The following is a 15,971-nucleotide window of genomic DNA, read 5'->3' as shown; positions in this document are numbered from 1 at the left end:
ATCCAAGATGGCGGAAGACACCCATACCACCTTAAATATATTTATAAATGTTTTGTTGAATGATAGGTTATTTGTTATAAGCATCTGTGATTCCTGTGCTATATGTTTCCGGTCCTAAAACAGATGGAGATTGGTTTATTTTCATTGAATTGGGTGTAAAATTAACGTCTTTGATAATATTGTTTTAATGCTATAAAAAGAATGTCGATACGCATATTTAAGATTCGAAGAAAGGGTGTGCGTGAATGGCAGATATGGTAAAAAAAAAACGCTGAACATTGAAAAAAATGTTTTTTTAACCATTAATTTTTGCGATAAAAAAAATCCAATTAAAAGGGGGCGTAATCCGACTCTGGGTACGGAAACTCTAAAAGGCCTATTTTCTATACATCTATTTTTGTTTTAACTATGATAGATTATGATAAACGGCTTTACATGCTGATTTGAAATTTTATCTAGAAATAGTGGTCATATTTGGGTCTATCGAACCCGCTATTCCTTTTCATTTCTGTCAAAAACTATTCCACTCCACTTGCATCGTCTTCAAATGCAAGTTAAAGTTTTATCGTTTTCCTCGAGGATTTATAGAGTATATAAACCCTTGTCCTGATTTCATTTGGCCGAAAATATTAACGAATTTTTAAGAACAATTTTTACATGAATTGTACATTTCTTATTTGATGAAGTCTGGGTACCTAGATTTATTTGTAAATCAAATGGAGATTTGCACTAAGCATAATTATTCATTGATTGGCGAATAGTTTTTTTTGTCCATCTATCTAAAATATATTCCTTCATTTTTTATTTATTTTTTGATGAAATCTTTGAAACCTCAAACCAACAAAAACATAACAATATAAAGACGAAATTTGTTTGCATATATTGAAGCAATCGAAAACCCTTACGATAATATAGAATCAAACATTTTGAATCAAAGAAAATAGTAATCAAAGACCGTGTACCGAATTTCCCGCCAATTTAAAAAGATTACTGTCATGAGTTATGTTTTCTTTACTGCACCTTCAATCGATATATTATAGACATCAACTCTACTATTCCTATAAAATAGTAATTACAATGGCAGACTTAGCCTTGGGAACATGGAGAATGGCAGAATCTCATAATTTTGATGATTATATGAAAGCATTGGGTAAGATATTGGGTAGATATAATGTAGTATTTCAGATAATATGTAAATAATGTAATATTTCAGATAATGTAGTAATAATATTATGGACTGTATGTTTTCATTGTGTACTTATAATCAAAACTGCATTTATCACCTGGATATCTATTTGCATATCCTTGAATCTGGAAGATAAACTGATTATTATGAATATATTTCTAGTCACTTAAAATTATTAATGTTTTCAGTCAGTATACGTGTTTCAAAGTTGACGACTACTTGAGTGGAGATCAAAGGTTTTTATATATGAAGATGACTATTGTACACGTGGATGATCTTAATTCTTATGCATATTTTAGGATCGAAACCAACCAAAAACAAATTGACGGAATTACATTGAGCAGAATTAAGAATGCAATTCTGCAAAAGGATGTAAACAAATTTATTAATTCATTAAAACTAATGCAACAATTTTAATTCTATATTGTATCGACAAATTTGACAGAAAGCTTATTGTTTCTCATATTATGGAACTTGATTAATTTTTGTTTTCGTTTTAATGCAATACACCATATTTTACTCGAACGTGTTTAAGCAATGCAGTCGTATTTTATTTGTAAAAGTTTACTACAATATTTTGTTTTGCTACAATAGTTAACTGATAACCGATGACCATTATAATATAAATCATTTATCTTCCTTTACAGAGGATAGGCCGGTGACTTTTCACCTGACCTGTCAAATAAAATGGACAAAAATGTAATTAATGTAGGGCACGACCCTTCTAACAATTACACTATTAGATAATAGACACACGGTCAGCTTGATCTGAAAGTTAAAAGTAATGAAAGATGCAGACCTCCTTCAACGCCCACTTTCCATATAGAGAAATTCAATTAAAACGATAAAGAGAAAGAAAAAATGCTTCAGATATATGGGTACGATGATATGTCAGTAAACAGTTTTCCAAAGCAGTAATATAAACAATTGATATATTTAAAAAAAAATGTACGTTCATCCATTGAAAACTGACGATTCAATAAATTTGATTTAATATGATGTCCAGTATTATCATTTGTTATGCAGTCCCTCTTTTTTCTTTTTAAAAAAATAAAGGGTAACATTAGTATCCAAAATCGTGTATATTACATGTCCCTTTGGTATCTGTCGCCTCTCTTTTACAACGGCGTATTATTTCAGGTATAAATAAAAAGTGATATGTGGTATACTTCAATGCGACAGCAACCCAACAAGACACCCACACACACTAAAGACACACAGAAATCAACACACGGTAGACATTTTTCAATTAAATTTTCGTCACTTTCTTTTAGTTTTTTGTATGTAGTCGCATTTTAAACAGATACGCTCGTTTGTGATAAACAAACGAATTTTGCCGCGTTGTGCCAACCTTTTACAAGACAAAAAATCGTGCCCACCAAACAGACTTTCTTTTTTCAGTAAAATTGTCTTTTTTTTTAAATCCCGGTCAACTTAACATACATTCTTTTTTTATCCCGATATTTTGCAGAACCATCTTAGTTCATTTATTTATAAATTTGTTCTCGTCCAAAATATGCATGAAATATTGGCCGCTGAACTTGAAGCAAATAACGATCAATCATTAACTATACATGATTATATCAATTAAAATGCTACTGGTCCTTTTTAGGTGTTGGGTTAGTAATGAGAAAGATGGCAAACATGGCCAAGCCAACAATAGAAATATCTGTGGATGGTGACCACTGGACCATAAAAACTATAACTACTATAAAAACAACAGAAATCAATTTCAAACTTAATGAAGAATTCAATGAAACTACAGCAGATGGGCGAAAAGTGAAGGTACATAACAGACAAATGAAAGGCTGATAGTGAATCCTGTATCTAAGAGGGGTTGACACGGGGGCGCTCATTTCCATAATCCCGCTTCCCAACCTCTTCCTTTTTCCTTTCTTTTTTTCTCCGTCCCACTTTTTACCCACTCTATCCCATATCCCCTCCTTTTACCCACTATATCCCACTTTTTTTACCCCATATATCCCACATCCCCACTTTGTTATCCCCTACATCCCAAATCCCAAAAGCGTAGAATAGCAAATTTTGTACTTTTGCTAATAAACTAGACACAATATCAAATTTAACTTTTTACACATTGTGACTTGGATGGAGAGTTGTCTCATTGGCACTCATACCACATCTTCTTATTTATATATACAGTATCAAATTTTAAGTATATACATACAGTGCCACCTTCGAACATCATATTATTTCAGCAGACAGTGTAGTACAGTTAACATTACATACACTGCCACCAAAACTGTTGCGTGATCGGATATTGACTGTCGACTTACTCTGCCAAAATTTTCCATTACCTCTGACCTGTTATTAATCAAAATTATCTTTTAAATCTAGGGCAACAGGCAACAAAATAACCACATTAATTTTGAAAAATGTAATAAAACAATGTTCAAATATCATTCTAGATTGTGTTTTAATCAAGTTCATCTAAATTTTCAGACATTATTTCATTTAATTTATTCATGCCAAGAAATTGCCTCCGTTGAAAGTTTGCAAACATCACATAGAGCAAATTACACGGATGATTAATATTGACCATTTGGTACATTGCCGTGTTCTAAGCGACACGTATATGCAGGTCATAAATTAATTTATTGTATGAAATCAAATCTTTATCTAAATGGGTGCCGTAGGAGGTCCACCGGAGGTTTGAGCGAGGATTTCTTGGCATGTTTCCGAAAAGTCACCATATATTTTGGCACACTAAGAATTATGTAGGAAATAACCCCAGTCCCGGGATGAAGAGTTATTGCAATTCATTACATAGAATACTTTATGACTAAAAACCAACTGAAATTTTCAAAGAGCACAGCACCATTATGTATCTCAATAAAATGGTATAAAAATCAAACAAAAAAATCAAAACATTATCGCGTCACACGACAACGGTATTCAAAATGGAGTAAATCCAGCCAAATTTCTAAGCAGTGTTAAAAGGCAGTACAGTGTAGTACTTAAACGAAAGAAAACTGGATTAAAACCAATAAAAGGTGTAGAAAAGTAATGCACCACAACAACAATGCATGAAATACAACAAACGGAACAAAAAGCCTTTGACGAAATTCGTTCACTTATCTCTTTTAATGTTAGTGTTCACTTATTGTGTGTGTTGGCAATGTGAAAATTGAAAATAGATATAATCGCGTTAATTTAATAATATTTTATTGCATTGATCAAGCAAAAGGATTGGACACAAGTTATAACAACTTATATAAAGTCCTCTCCTTACACATACAATACACATATATGATGACAGCAAACACATACATAATATAGCGACAGTTATAGAAAATAAAGGAAGGAGTCGCACATTGGCATGGAAACAAAAAAAGCAAATAGGACAGAAAGAAAAAAAGAAAGCCACTGACTTAGAACGTTAAAATCTTTTTAATCGCGTGTTTTCTAGTATTCAATAAATAAACCTTCACCAAGAACTCTCATAGACAAGTTTGGATAGCTATAGAAAAGTAACAAATAGAAAATAGGACAAAACCAGATCGATCTAAGATCAGACAAAACCATTTAATGGACTCATTATGCTTGAATATAAAGACACTGTGTCGCATTAATGACCCAGTGACGGAGTAAAGCATACATCAAAATAAAGTACTAATAAATAATCTTTATTCAGAGTCGGCATAGTATACTGACAAATAAAGACATAACATAAACTCTAATGAGCTTTTAACCGACATTTTAACACCAATGATCGTAATATCGTCTTCAACTATGAGAAAAATAGCATAACGCATGAAATGGTTCCGGAATATAAGTTGTTTTATCGGTCGTCCCACTGCCTATATCACTCTGCCCAGCTCTTAATAAAATTGTATATCATGGCTTTGTGGCGTCAAATACGTTGACCTGGCCTTAATAACGTTGACCTGGACATATCACCGACGTCATAATATATGAACCGACGTTGATAAGTTTGCCCCGAACTTATCACGTCATCTTCCCGTTTTCTGGTGAAACAAAGAAAACACATGTTTCTATCATGCAAAATACGCATATACAATCCGATAAATCGATTATCTGGATGTCTGCATATTGATATTGATATTCAGCTGCTCGACACAATATGAAGCTTTTTTGATCTCGTTCGCTGCGCTCACTCGACAAAAAGCTTCATATTGTGATGTGACTCGCAGCTGATATTTTACGATATCCATATGCAGACAACCTAATAATCGGTACAAATAATGCACCAGGTCCAATCGGAAGTATTGGCAGTTTCAAAACAACTTTGGCCTTAGCAGGCTTTTTTATTTGAATCATATCATTGTATATTGTGTTACAGAGTACAGCACGCTTGGAGGGTAACAGATTAGATATTGACCAAAAGGGAGACTGCAATTCTCTTATATCACGAGAATTTGAAGGCAACACCATGACTCTGGTAGGTTATTTGTCGGTTATAGTTTAGTGATAACAGTTTTTAAAAGTTATTGGGTAATGTACTGTAAAGGACAGATAGACCAAACAGTATGATTGTTTGCGGTTTCTCACTTATAAGATATAAGGTATAAAGGCAGGACTGACTTTTATTATAAGCCTTTTGTTGTTGTATATTTGCGATAAACAAAAACTGAAGCGCAAGGATAGTTTCTTCAAGTATTGACTATGTCGTGCATGTTATAATAGATGTTACAATAGAGATACCAATAGATTAAAGGCTGTTGTCTCATTAATGTTTAGCACGCATGTCCTTTTGTTCATAATTCAAGAACATTCTATAAAGATTTACTACTTTCAAAATCAATGTGCTCGAAAGAACTCACGTATAAGAGAAAAATGTAACACGTATTCTTTGATGTTAAAGTATCGGCATATATATATATAGATATATATATACGATAGTTGGGTTGTAGCTTCGTGGAAAACCATGATGTAGTTGATAACTTTTGAATTGTACCCTCTAATTTGTCCATATGTTTGTATGACAAAACACAAATACATTAAACTTCCATTAATCTTGTTTATGTCTTATGTTTCTTTTATTTTATAATTAATTTTAGAAACTAGTTGCATATGATGGCGACAAAGAAGTTACATGCACAAGAAAATATTTGAAAGTCGAATCATAGACTCTTTAAAGAACAAGCCTAGAGCGTCGTTGTTGTGAGATGCTTTGTACAGTTGAAGGACTATGACATTTAACCGGTGTAAAGAGCTTACAGGGGGAACTACAAAAAGCTTTTAATGTACATAATATCATTTGACAATAAAAAATGTGATCAGTGTAAAAACTTTAATCATAATTATTATGTCCCAAACTTAGCCTATGTGCCAGTTCTCTTGTATATATAGAGATGTCACATGCATGCAATATTTGATAAATTTTATAGAACACTTGAATTTTCCCCCTAAAGAGGACATGATTCATCTCTACGTCAGTGACGATGAAAGTATTAAGATATATGAATACATTTAAACAATGTTTATACATTTTATTATGTTCGATGAAACTTAAGCTACACAAGCCTCTCGCTTAAGAATGGTAAGCTCTGGGTGCATACATCTTTGTAGTTCATATTCACATCTGCAATGTATACACAAAAATAATTATTCCATCTAACTTCAGAAAAAAACAACCTTTAACATGTTTAATGTAGTTCTATAAATGGAAATTTGGTTGAAAAAAAATCTAATTTGGCATACATATTAAACGCGTCACTTCATAATGGTCATGTGTACTGAGTTTCAAGTTGATGACCACAAACCACTTTAAATAAAAACTTTAACGTATTTTAAACCAAAACATTAACCGTGAACGGGACGGGCGGCCTGACGGTCAGACCCCCCAAAAAATCCCTTGTTTTATCGTATAAAGCGGGCATAAAAAGAATTGTCATGAGTAGAAATGTCCTTGCTTTATACCGGTTTATTTCCATGTTTTTAAAGGACAATTCAACTGGGGTTTCATTACCTTATTTGATCTGATTTATAAAAAAAATTTCACCGTAAAGAAAACTCATGAAAACAAACAATGTAATCAATAAGTTTATTTTTCGTAGTTTATAAACGGTTTTATCTAATGTGTAATATTTGCCACTTGACTTTTGGTTTTCAGGAATCTCCAAGTAATTTTCTAAAGTTTAAATATATTTTCAAAACATGTGTATACATGTACGATTGGAGCAGATTGTATTCTGTTCTTTTTTATCTATAATTTAATATTTGTCGCAGATCGATAAAACAAATTATAGCCCAACACAAAAGATTAATAGGTAGCTGTCGAGCTCGACTTCACATGGTTCGATCGACTGCTTGACAATCACTTGTACGGACATTTAAAACTCGCGCAGTAGAATGTCCAAGAGTAAAACATAGTTCTTTAATGTTTTTGAGTATCAATGGTATTTTAAAGTGCAGTGTAAATAATGTTTTTAAACATACTCATTCAGGTATGTTTTTCCGTTTGAAGCACAGATCTCAGCAATATCGTCAGGACAGCCTTTCAGCAACAGCAATTCACATGTATACTGGAGTACGATCCATTCCCCATGGGTGAGAGTACCTTCTTGACTTTCTCCATGACAGGTGCCATTGTGGGCTAGATGAATAGTTCTTACTTGGCAGTGATTTTTGGCGAAGTCGCATCTGTAAGAAAGAGACAAAATTCTGTAGAATGTTCGACGCCTACTTTTACATGCTACTTTAAATACAGTTTTTTTTAACACAATATGCATTATACAATACATATTTTGAGTGACCAATGTGGATATTAAACTAGGAATTGATAGTAAATGGTAAATATATGTTATTTCTAGTATATTTATGTTAATATATATATATATATATATCACAGAAAACGCGATAATATTTGAAAAGAAAACAAAAAATAAAAGATTTTGGAAAAAGGGGGAGGGCTAAAAAAAGTGTCCTGTCCCTAAGTATCTATGATTTATATAGCTGGCCAAGTTAAATTTTATAACTCGGTAACATACCTACAACTCGGGCTCAGGGATTCATACGAACTCCCCTTAGAAAACCAATCAGCACTATTAAAGACGATAGTTTCCTTTAACATTGACTATATAGGGAAGTATAACAATCATGTATACGCATCTATTATATACCCTTCTCTAGAAACGATTGGAAACGAGCTTTTAAATGCTGATTGTATGTGTCTTAGATTACTTAAAATATTTCATTTTGCAAGCCAGGCAACTGTATCATAAACTCAAATTACAACATTTTTGTGATAAAATGCCAATTATATACGAAGAAACCTTGCATGTATAATGAAAATATAAAAAAATACAACCAATCTGTAGATCGATTAATGATAGAACTGTGAAACTGTATGAGTATGATAATGTTGCATGGTTAGACCAGCGAGATGTTGGTTAGTTAAAAGAAGGCAAACTGATTTTGTTTGGTTCAAATGAAATTGTCTTCAAACATACGTTGGTAGTTGTGAGATATTGTTTGGTTCAAATGAACTTAGTATCAAACATCGTTGGTAGTTTAGAGATGAGCTTGAACGGAATTGCATTAGTGATAGAACGTTCCCTTAGTGTACTGTATATTGCCAGTGGTCATTGAATTATATAAGAGATTACTATACACTTGTTATTCTGTTCTTTTATAATGCGTATTGTATAACTTACCTATTATAATATGTCATGTTGTTAGATCCACACTGTGGGTCATACGGTTCACCAAAACAGTGATGTCCTAGAAACATTGCACAACGATAACCTCTTCTTTCTCTCTCATATTCCTCCGCTAGGACGATCAAAACTAAACAAGAAGGACAAAAATATGTTGAAAATCGGTATATTAACAATGTTGAGCTTGCTCGAATGAAGTGAAAATATTCAGTAAATGATTGCCACTCTACTGTAATAACTTGACTTCCCATAGGGATTGTGCCTGTTTTTACTCCCATACACCTAGACTTGTTTGAAGTAACTTTCTTTGTACTACCGTCATATTAGACAGTTAGAACAAAACGCTACAAGCCTAAATAAAGTGATTAAACAAACAAAGAAAATAATTAATAAAAAGCATGCATTGGCAACAAATACAAAATAAAAACGGGCAATGAAAACGAGGATTTTATATAAAAATTATGAAATGTATGGTTGCCAATGACTCTCCAGCTAAGACCAAAAGGACAAGGATACGACAACTGTAGGTCACAGTTTGACCTTCAAGAATGAACAAAATCCATACCGAATAGTCAGCTTTCAAAGGACTCGGCATGAAATAATGTAAAACAAGTCAAAAGAAAAGAATCAACGGCCTTATGCATTATTTTTTTTAATTTTAATTTAAAAGGTCACAAAAAGATATCAAATTTTGACTAATTTTCATTTTGTATCAATTGTACAATATTTAGCCAAGTCAGATTTTCATTGTTGCATACTATTTTGAAATTTTATTCATTAAATGTTGATATATTTTTGAAATAGTTTACTTACAAATGGCAGGCACAAGAAGGATTATATATCGAAGCATTTTTACACAGTGGTGTTCAAGCACTCTCTTGCCTGTCAATGTCAAAAACTTGTGACAATTTATCACGACTGCCTTATCTCAGCAATGTATATCTGTAGATTTTACATAAGATTAATGGAATGTTGTGTATGAAGGATCGAATTCTACACATTTTTATTCACATTTACCATGTTTACTATAGCCGCAATAAAATAAACGAATTTATTGCGGTCATTGCAACACTATTTAAGAAATGTGCTTATCAATTATGATGGATCGAATAAGGAAATAGTCCGAGGTATACTGAAACGAACAATGGTCTCCAATTTTTTCCCTGGAAGTTGTATCGACATATATTATCGTACTTTGTGTGATAGTCTGCGTGGCAATTTCGTTCTCTAATTGTAGTCAATAGTCTTTTCTAAAATTCTGGCAATGTCTACGCGTTTAGGTTTAGGGTATTGTTAAAATAGTCATTAAACAATTGTTCGCATGTGCATTATAGAACATGTATAGATTCTGTTGAATTCAAAAACATGTTCCCTCTAATGTTATGCCATTCCAGTTATCTTTTTCTAGGTCACAAAATCAAATTCCTAGAGTTCTTTCTTCTCTTTATGATAACTTATCATTTGAAACAGAAGGATATTTGAGCACGGAATTTATATTGAAATGAATTATGATTCCATTTTAGTTGTCTTGATCTTCCAAGGTACGTAGTACGTGGTTAGTTTATACAATTCACGGCGGAATCAGTGTCCAATTGTTAAAAATAGTAAAAATAGGGCATTTTTTGGGACGATTTTAAGCAAAAAAATGATCATTTTTCATATCAAAGGGAGAGGGCGCCACTTCAATTTACGAAAACAATAATACTGTTAATCTCATTCTGCATTTTACCTTTCTTTGGGTACTATCTTTAATGTAAGTATAAGTATGTATAATTTGTTAGACAACTTCATTACAAAAGTAGGTTTGAATCATGTGAATCAAAGTAGGCCTCGGACACATTTTGTGTGACATATAACATTTAACTATGTATTCCCTATGTTACAGTCCTTAACTTCCATGACAGACAGATATAGATCAACAAAGGATTAAATTATTAAAAATGACAATTTCTGATCTTCGGCATGTTTCACAATACTAATTTTAAGGATCTGTATTCATGAACATAACAGTATTGAAGGGTTTAAATGTTGTGTCGGTTTTGCTTTTTTTAGTTTTAATTTGTATTTGAATTTCTGTAAAAATAATTTTTTGCATTTAATTTCCTGCAAATATTGACACTGGACAATGGTAAACAACTTTCAACAAATTCATTATAATATATGTTTATATACAATAAACTATAGTATTCTGATCCTTCTGGGAAACGTTAGGCAAACAACATACAACCAAACAATCATCTACATGGTCAGATCATTTGTATCAAGTCATGGTAAGATCATTTGTATCAAGTCATGGTAAGACCATTTGTTTGTATCAAGTCATGGTAAGACCATTTGTATCAAGTCATGGTAAGACCATGTGTTTGTATCAAGTCATGGTAAGACCATGTGTTTGTATCAAGTCATGGTATGACCATGTGTTTGTATCAAGTCATGGTATGACCATGTGTTTGTATCAAGTCATGGTAAGACCATGTGTTTGTATCAAGTCATGGTAAGACCATGTGTTTGTATCAAGTCATGGTAAGACCATGTGTTTGGTATCAAGTCATGGTAAGACCATGTGTTTGGTATCAAGTCATGGTAAGACCATGTGTTTGTATCAAGTCATGGTAAGACCATGTGTTTGTATCAAGTCATGGTATGACCATGTGTTTGTATCAAGTCATGGTATGACCATGTGTTTGTATCAAGTCATGGTATGACCATGTGTTTGTATCAAGTCATGGTTAGACCATGTGTTTGTATCAAGTCATGGTTAGACCATGTGTTTGTATCAAGTCATGGTAAGATCATGTGTTTGTATCAAGTCATGGTAAGACCATTTGTTTGTATGTATCAAGTCATGGTAAGACCATTTGTTTGTATCAAGTCATGGTAAGACCATTTGTTTGTATCAAGTCATGGTAAGACCATTTGTTTGTATGTATCAAGTCATGGTAAGACCATTTGTTTGTATCAAGTCATGGTAAGACCATTTGTTTGTATGTATCAAGTCATGGTAAGACCATTTTTCTGTATCAAGTCATGGTGAGACCATTTGTTTGTATCAAGTCATGGTAAGACCATTTGTTTGTATCAAGTCATGGTAAGAACATTTTTTGTATCAAGTCATGGTAAGACCATGTGTTTGTATCAAGTCATGGTAAGAACATTTTTTGTATCAACTCATGGTAAGAACATGTGTTTGTTTCAAGTCATGGTAAGACCATTTTTTGTATCAAGTCATTGTAAGACCATGTGTTTGTATCAAGTCATGGTAAGACCATTTTTTGTATCAAGTCATGGTAAGACCGTGTGTTTGTATCAAGTCATGGTAAGACAGTGTGTTTGTATCAAGTCATGGTAAGACCATTTATTTGTATCCAGTCATGGTAAGACCATGTGTTTGTATCAAGTCATGGTAAGACCATTTATTTGTACCAAGTCATGGTAAGACCATTTATTTGTATCAAGTCATAGTAAGACCATTTATTTGTATCAAGTCATGGTAAGACCATTTGTTTGTATCAATTCATGGTAAGACCATTTATTTGTATCAAGTCGTGGTAAGACTATTTATTTGTATCAAGTCATGGTTAGACCATTTATTTGTATCAAGTCATGGTAAGACCATTTGTTATCAAGTCATGGTAAGACCATGTGTTTGTATCGAGTCATGGTAAGACCATGTGTTTGTATCGAGTCATGGTAAGACCATGTGTTTGTATCGAGTCATGGTAAGACCATGTATTTGTATCGAGTCATGGTAAGACCATGTATTTGTATCGAGTCATGGTAAGACCATGTATTTGTATCGAGTCATGGTAATACCATGTATTTGTATCGAGTCATGGTAAGACCATTTTTGTATCGAGTCATGGTAAGACCATTTGTTGGTATCGAGTCATGGTAAGACCATTTGTTGGTATCGAGTCATGGTATGACCATTTGTTGGTATCGAGTCATGGTAAGACCATTTGTTTGTATCGAGTCATGGTAAGACCATTTGTTTGTATCAAGTCACGGTAAGACCATTTGTTTGTATCAAGTCATGGTAAGACCATTTGTTTGTATCAAGTCATGGTAAGACCATTTGTTTGTATCAAGTCATGGTAAGACCATTTGTTTTGTATCAAGTCATGGTGAGACCATTTTTGTATCAAGTCATGGTAAGACCAATTGTTTGTATCAAGTCATGGTAAGACCATTTGTTTGTATCAAGTCATGGTAAGACCAATTGTTTGTATCAAATTTGATTTTTTAACCCTTCCAGCCATGCAACCAAAAAAAAACGCACAACAAAAGTACAAAGTTTCCTTAAATATATAGATTTCGTTCAACAGGTTTTCTAATTTTATTTTAAAGGACACATTAAGTAAGTGAAAATATGTTGAAATACTAAAAAGTTTACAAAACAAATACTAAAAAAGGAGATGCATGCCCATAGCGCCTGTGTCCCGCATCACTAAGCATGAATATCATATATAGACGAACACAGTCCAATTGATATCGTTTTTTCTCAGTTTTTACATCACCTTGTTATGCCAGAGCCTTGACTAGGTATTATTGTGAGCTTACAGACAGAATAAACTGCAGAGCACGTGATGAGGCCAAAGCATGTGGATCAGACGGCAAAACATACTACAATATGTAGGTATCCAATATAGTTAAGATAAGTTTACTACAATATGTATGAATCCAATAGTTACGAGAAGTTTACTACAATATGTATGTATCCAATAGTTACGAGAAATTTACTACAATATTTATGTATCCAATAGTTACGAGAATTAAGTTAACTACAATATGCATGAATCCAATAGTTACGAGAAATTTACTACAATATGTATGTATCCAATAGTTACGAGAAATTTACTACAATATGTATGTATCCAATAGTTACGAGAAATTTACTACAATATGTATGTATCCAATAGTTACGAGAAGTTAACTACAATATGTATGTATCTAATAGTTACGAGAAGTTTACTACAATATGTATGTATCCAATAGTTACGAGAAGTTTACTTAAATATGTATGTATCCAATAGTTACGAGAAATTTACTACAATATGTATGTATCCAATAGTTACGAGAAGTTAACTACAATATGTATGTATCTAATAGTTACGAGAAGTTTACTACAATATGTATGTATCCAATAGTTACGAGAAGTTTACTACAATATGTATGTATCCAATAGTTACGAGAAATTTACTACAATATGTATGTATCCAATAGTTACGAGAAATTTACTACAATATGTATGTATCCAATAGTTACGAGAAGTTAACTACAATATGTATGTAATTATCCAATTGTTACGAGAAGTTTACTTAAATATGTATGTATCCAATAGTTACGAGAAGTTTACTTAAATATGTATGTATCCAATAGTTACGAGAAGTTTACTACAATATGTGTGTATTCAATACTTTTTTTTTTATATAAGATAAGATAAGATATTTTTATTCCAATTCAAGGGCCGAGAGCAAAATAATTTATTACAATGATTTTAATAATTGACGTCAATGTTAAAGGAAACGCATATATAAATATGAATATAATCAACTAAATATAGTAACAAGAAGTAAACTACAATATGTAGGTATCCAATATATATAGCAATGAGATGTTAACTACAATACATATGTTTCAGATTGAAGATTTATAAAGTACAATTTCGCTACGTTATTTAACATTCATGTTTTACTTGTAGTTACAATTTATTATTTTTATTACATATAATAACTTTACAATTTTCTATTAACAAAAAAGGGAGAAGAAACCAAAAAGACAAATTGAATGAAACTATTCATCACCATGGCAAAAAAAACCAACCGTCCGCAAAACACTACACAATAACTTTGGGTGTCTACGGTCATGTGGTTTACAGCAAATATCAAAGCTTATAAACTTCGTGTCTTTACTTTGAAAACATTTTCATCTGATTTACTTTCAGGTGTGCCTTAAATATAGCAAGTTGTGCTAATCCAAGACTGCATGCTGTTCACTCTGGTCCATGTACAAGAAGTTCAACCATCACTGACCTACCATCATCATTAGTTCCCACACAAGATGGATTACAAGTGGCTTATGATATATTCTGTCTGGATTTATTTCACCATAACTGTCTTTCGGAAAGGTCATTCCAGTTAATATGTGCATCAAATAGGGCAACATACATAAACTTGTACGTCATAATTATATTAATATTTACATTTGCAAAGTTGTAAGATGAAAAACATTCTTTTAACATAAACAACAGTTCTCATTCGATTGTAAAAAAAAGGACAATCTTTCAAATCGTGAAATGAATTATCATTAATTGGTATATAATCACATTCCAACTTTTGAAAGTTAAAGTGTTTTAAGTATGAATAAAAGGTTTTATTAAAGTAACATTGATAATAGATACAAGGAGATGTGGTATGATTGCCAATGAGACAACTATCCACCAAAGTTCAAATGAAGTGGATGTAAGCAATTATAGGCAACCGTACAGTCTTCGATAATATTTGGATACATCCACGGTGGCATATCCAGATTTTGCCGTTCGGGGCATGTAAAAAGATGCGGGATCTAGATAGCATTAAATTTTATCGCTGTACTTTCAGTAACAAACAGGTTAGGGGCGGGTTGAGCGCTCAAAAACATGTTTAACCCCGCCACATTCTTTATGTGCCTGTCCCAAGTCAGGAGCTTGGAGTTAAGTGGTATTTGTTGGTTCATGTCTGTCATATTTGTTTTTCGTAAATTGTTTCGTTATGAATTATTCCGTTAGTTTTCTCAATTGAATTGTTTCATATTTTATCATATCGGGGCCTTTTATAGCCGACTATGCGGTATTGGTTTTTCTCATTGTTGAAGGCCGTACGCTTGCCTATAATTGCTTACATCCACTTAATTTGAACTTTGGTGGATAGTTGTCTCATTGGCAATCATACCACATCTCCTTATATCTATTATCAATGTTACTTTAATAAAACTTTTTATTCATATTTCTAGCATATTCTTTATTGTTATTTTCAGGTGTGAATTTGATAAAGACAGATGCACCCACAGAAACTTGCATTTTGTTAAATACGGAGCATGCTAAGCAAATGCTCGTGCATTAAAATCAAATCTGTATTCAAATTCGTCTTAATTAATTAACACATACG

At 32.5% G+C, this 15,971-nt stretch overlaps 2 protein-coding genes across 2 annotated transcripts; one reads left to right on the top strand and one right to left on the bottom strand.

Annotated features, from left to right (window-relative positions):
- The first annotated feature begins 1,032 nt into the window (after positions 1-1,032).
- Positions 1,033-6,444, top strand: LOC127710561 (sodium/calcium exchanger regulatory protein 1-like). Its single transcript, XM_052216489.1, has 4 exons — positions 1,033-1,150; positions 2,799-2,971; positions 5,508-5,606; positions 6,226-6,444. The coding sequence occupies exons 1-4, from the start codon at positions 1,078-1,080 to the stop codon at positions 6,292-6,294; spliced, it is 414 nt and encodes a 137-aa protein (XP_052072449.1). The 5' UTR covers positions 1,033-1,077; the 3' UTR covers positions 6,295-6,444.
- Positions 6,445-6,642: 198 nt separating this feature from the next.
- LOC127710560 (agrin-like) lies at positions 6,643-9,834 on the bottom strand. The gene is made up of 4 exons (XM_052216488.1): positions 9,640-9,834; positions 8,824-8,956; positions 7,607-7,810; positions 6,643-6,749 (listed from the first exon to the last, which is right to left on the bottom strand). Exons 1-4 carry the CDS (start codon positions 9,674-9,676, stop codon positions 6,677-6,679), a joined length of 447 nt encoding a protein of 148 aa, XP_052072448.1. The 5' UTR covers positions 9,677-9,834; the 3' UTR covers positions 6,643-6,676.
- Between the last annotated feature and the right edge of the window lie 6,137 nt (positions 9,835-15,971).

This window comes from Mytilus californianus, unplaced genomic scaffold (genome assembly GCF_021869535.1).
Source record: "Mytilus californianus isolate M0D057914Y unplaced genomic scaffold, xbMytCali1.0.p SCAF_8, whole genome shotgun sequence".
NCBI lineage: Eukaryota > Metazoa > Mollusca > Bivalvia > Mytilida > Mytilidae > Mytilus > Mytilus californianus.
This window is presented reverse-complemented; position numbering and strand designations above follow the sequence as displayed.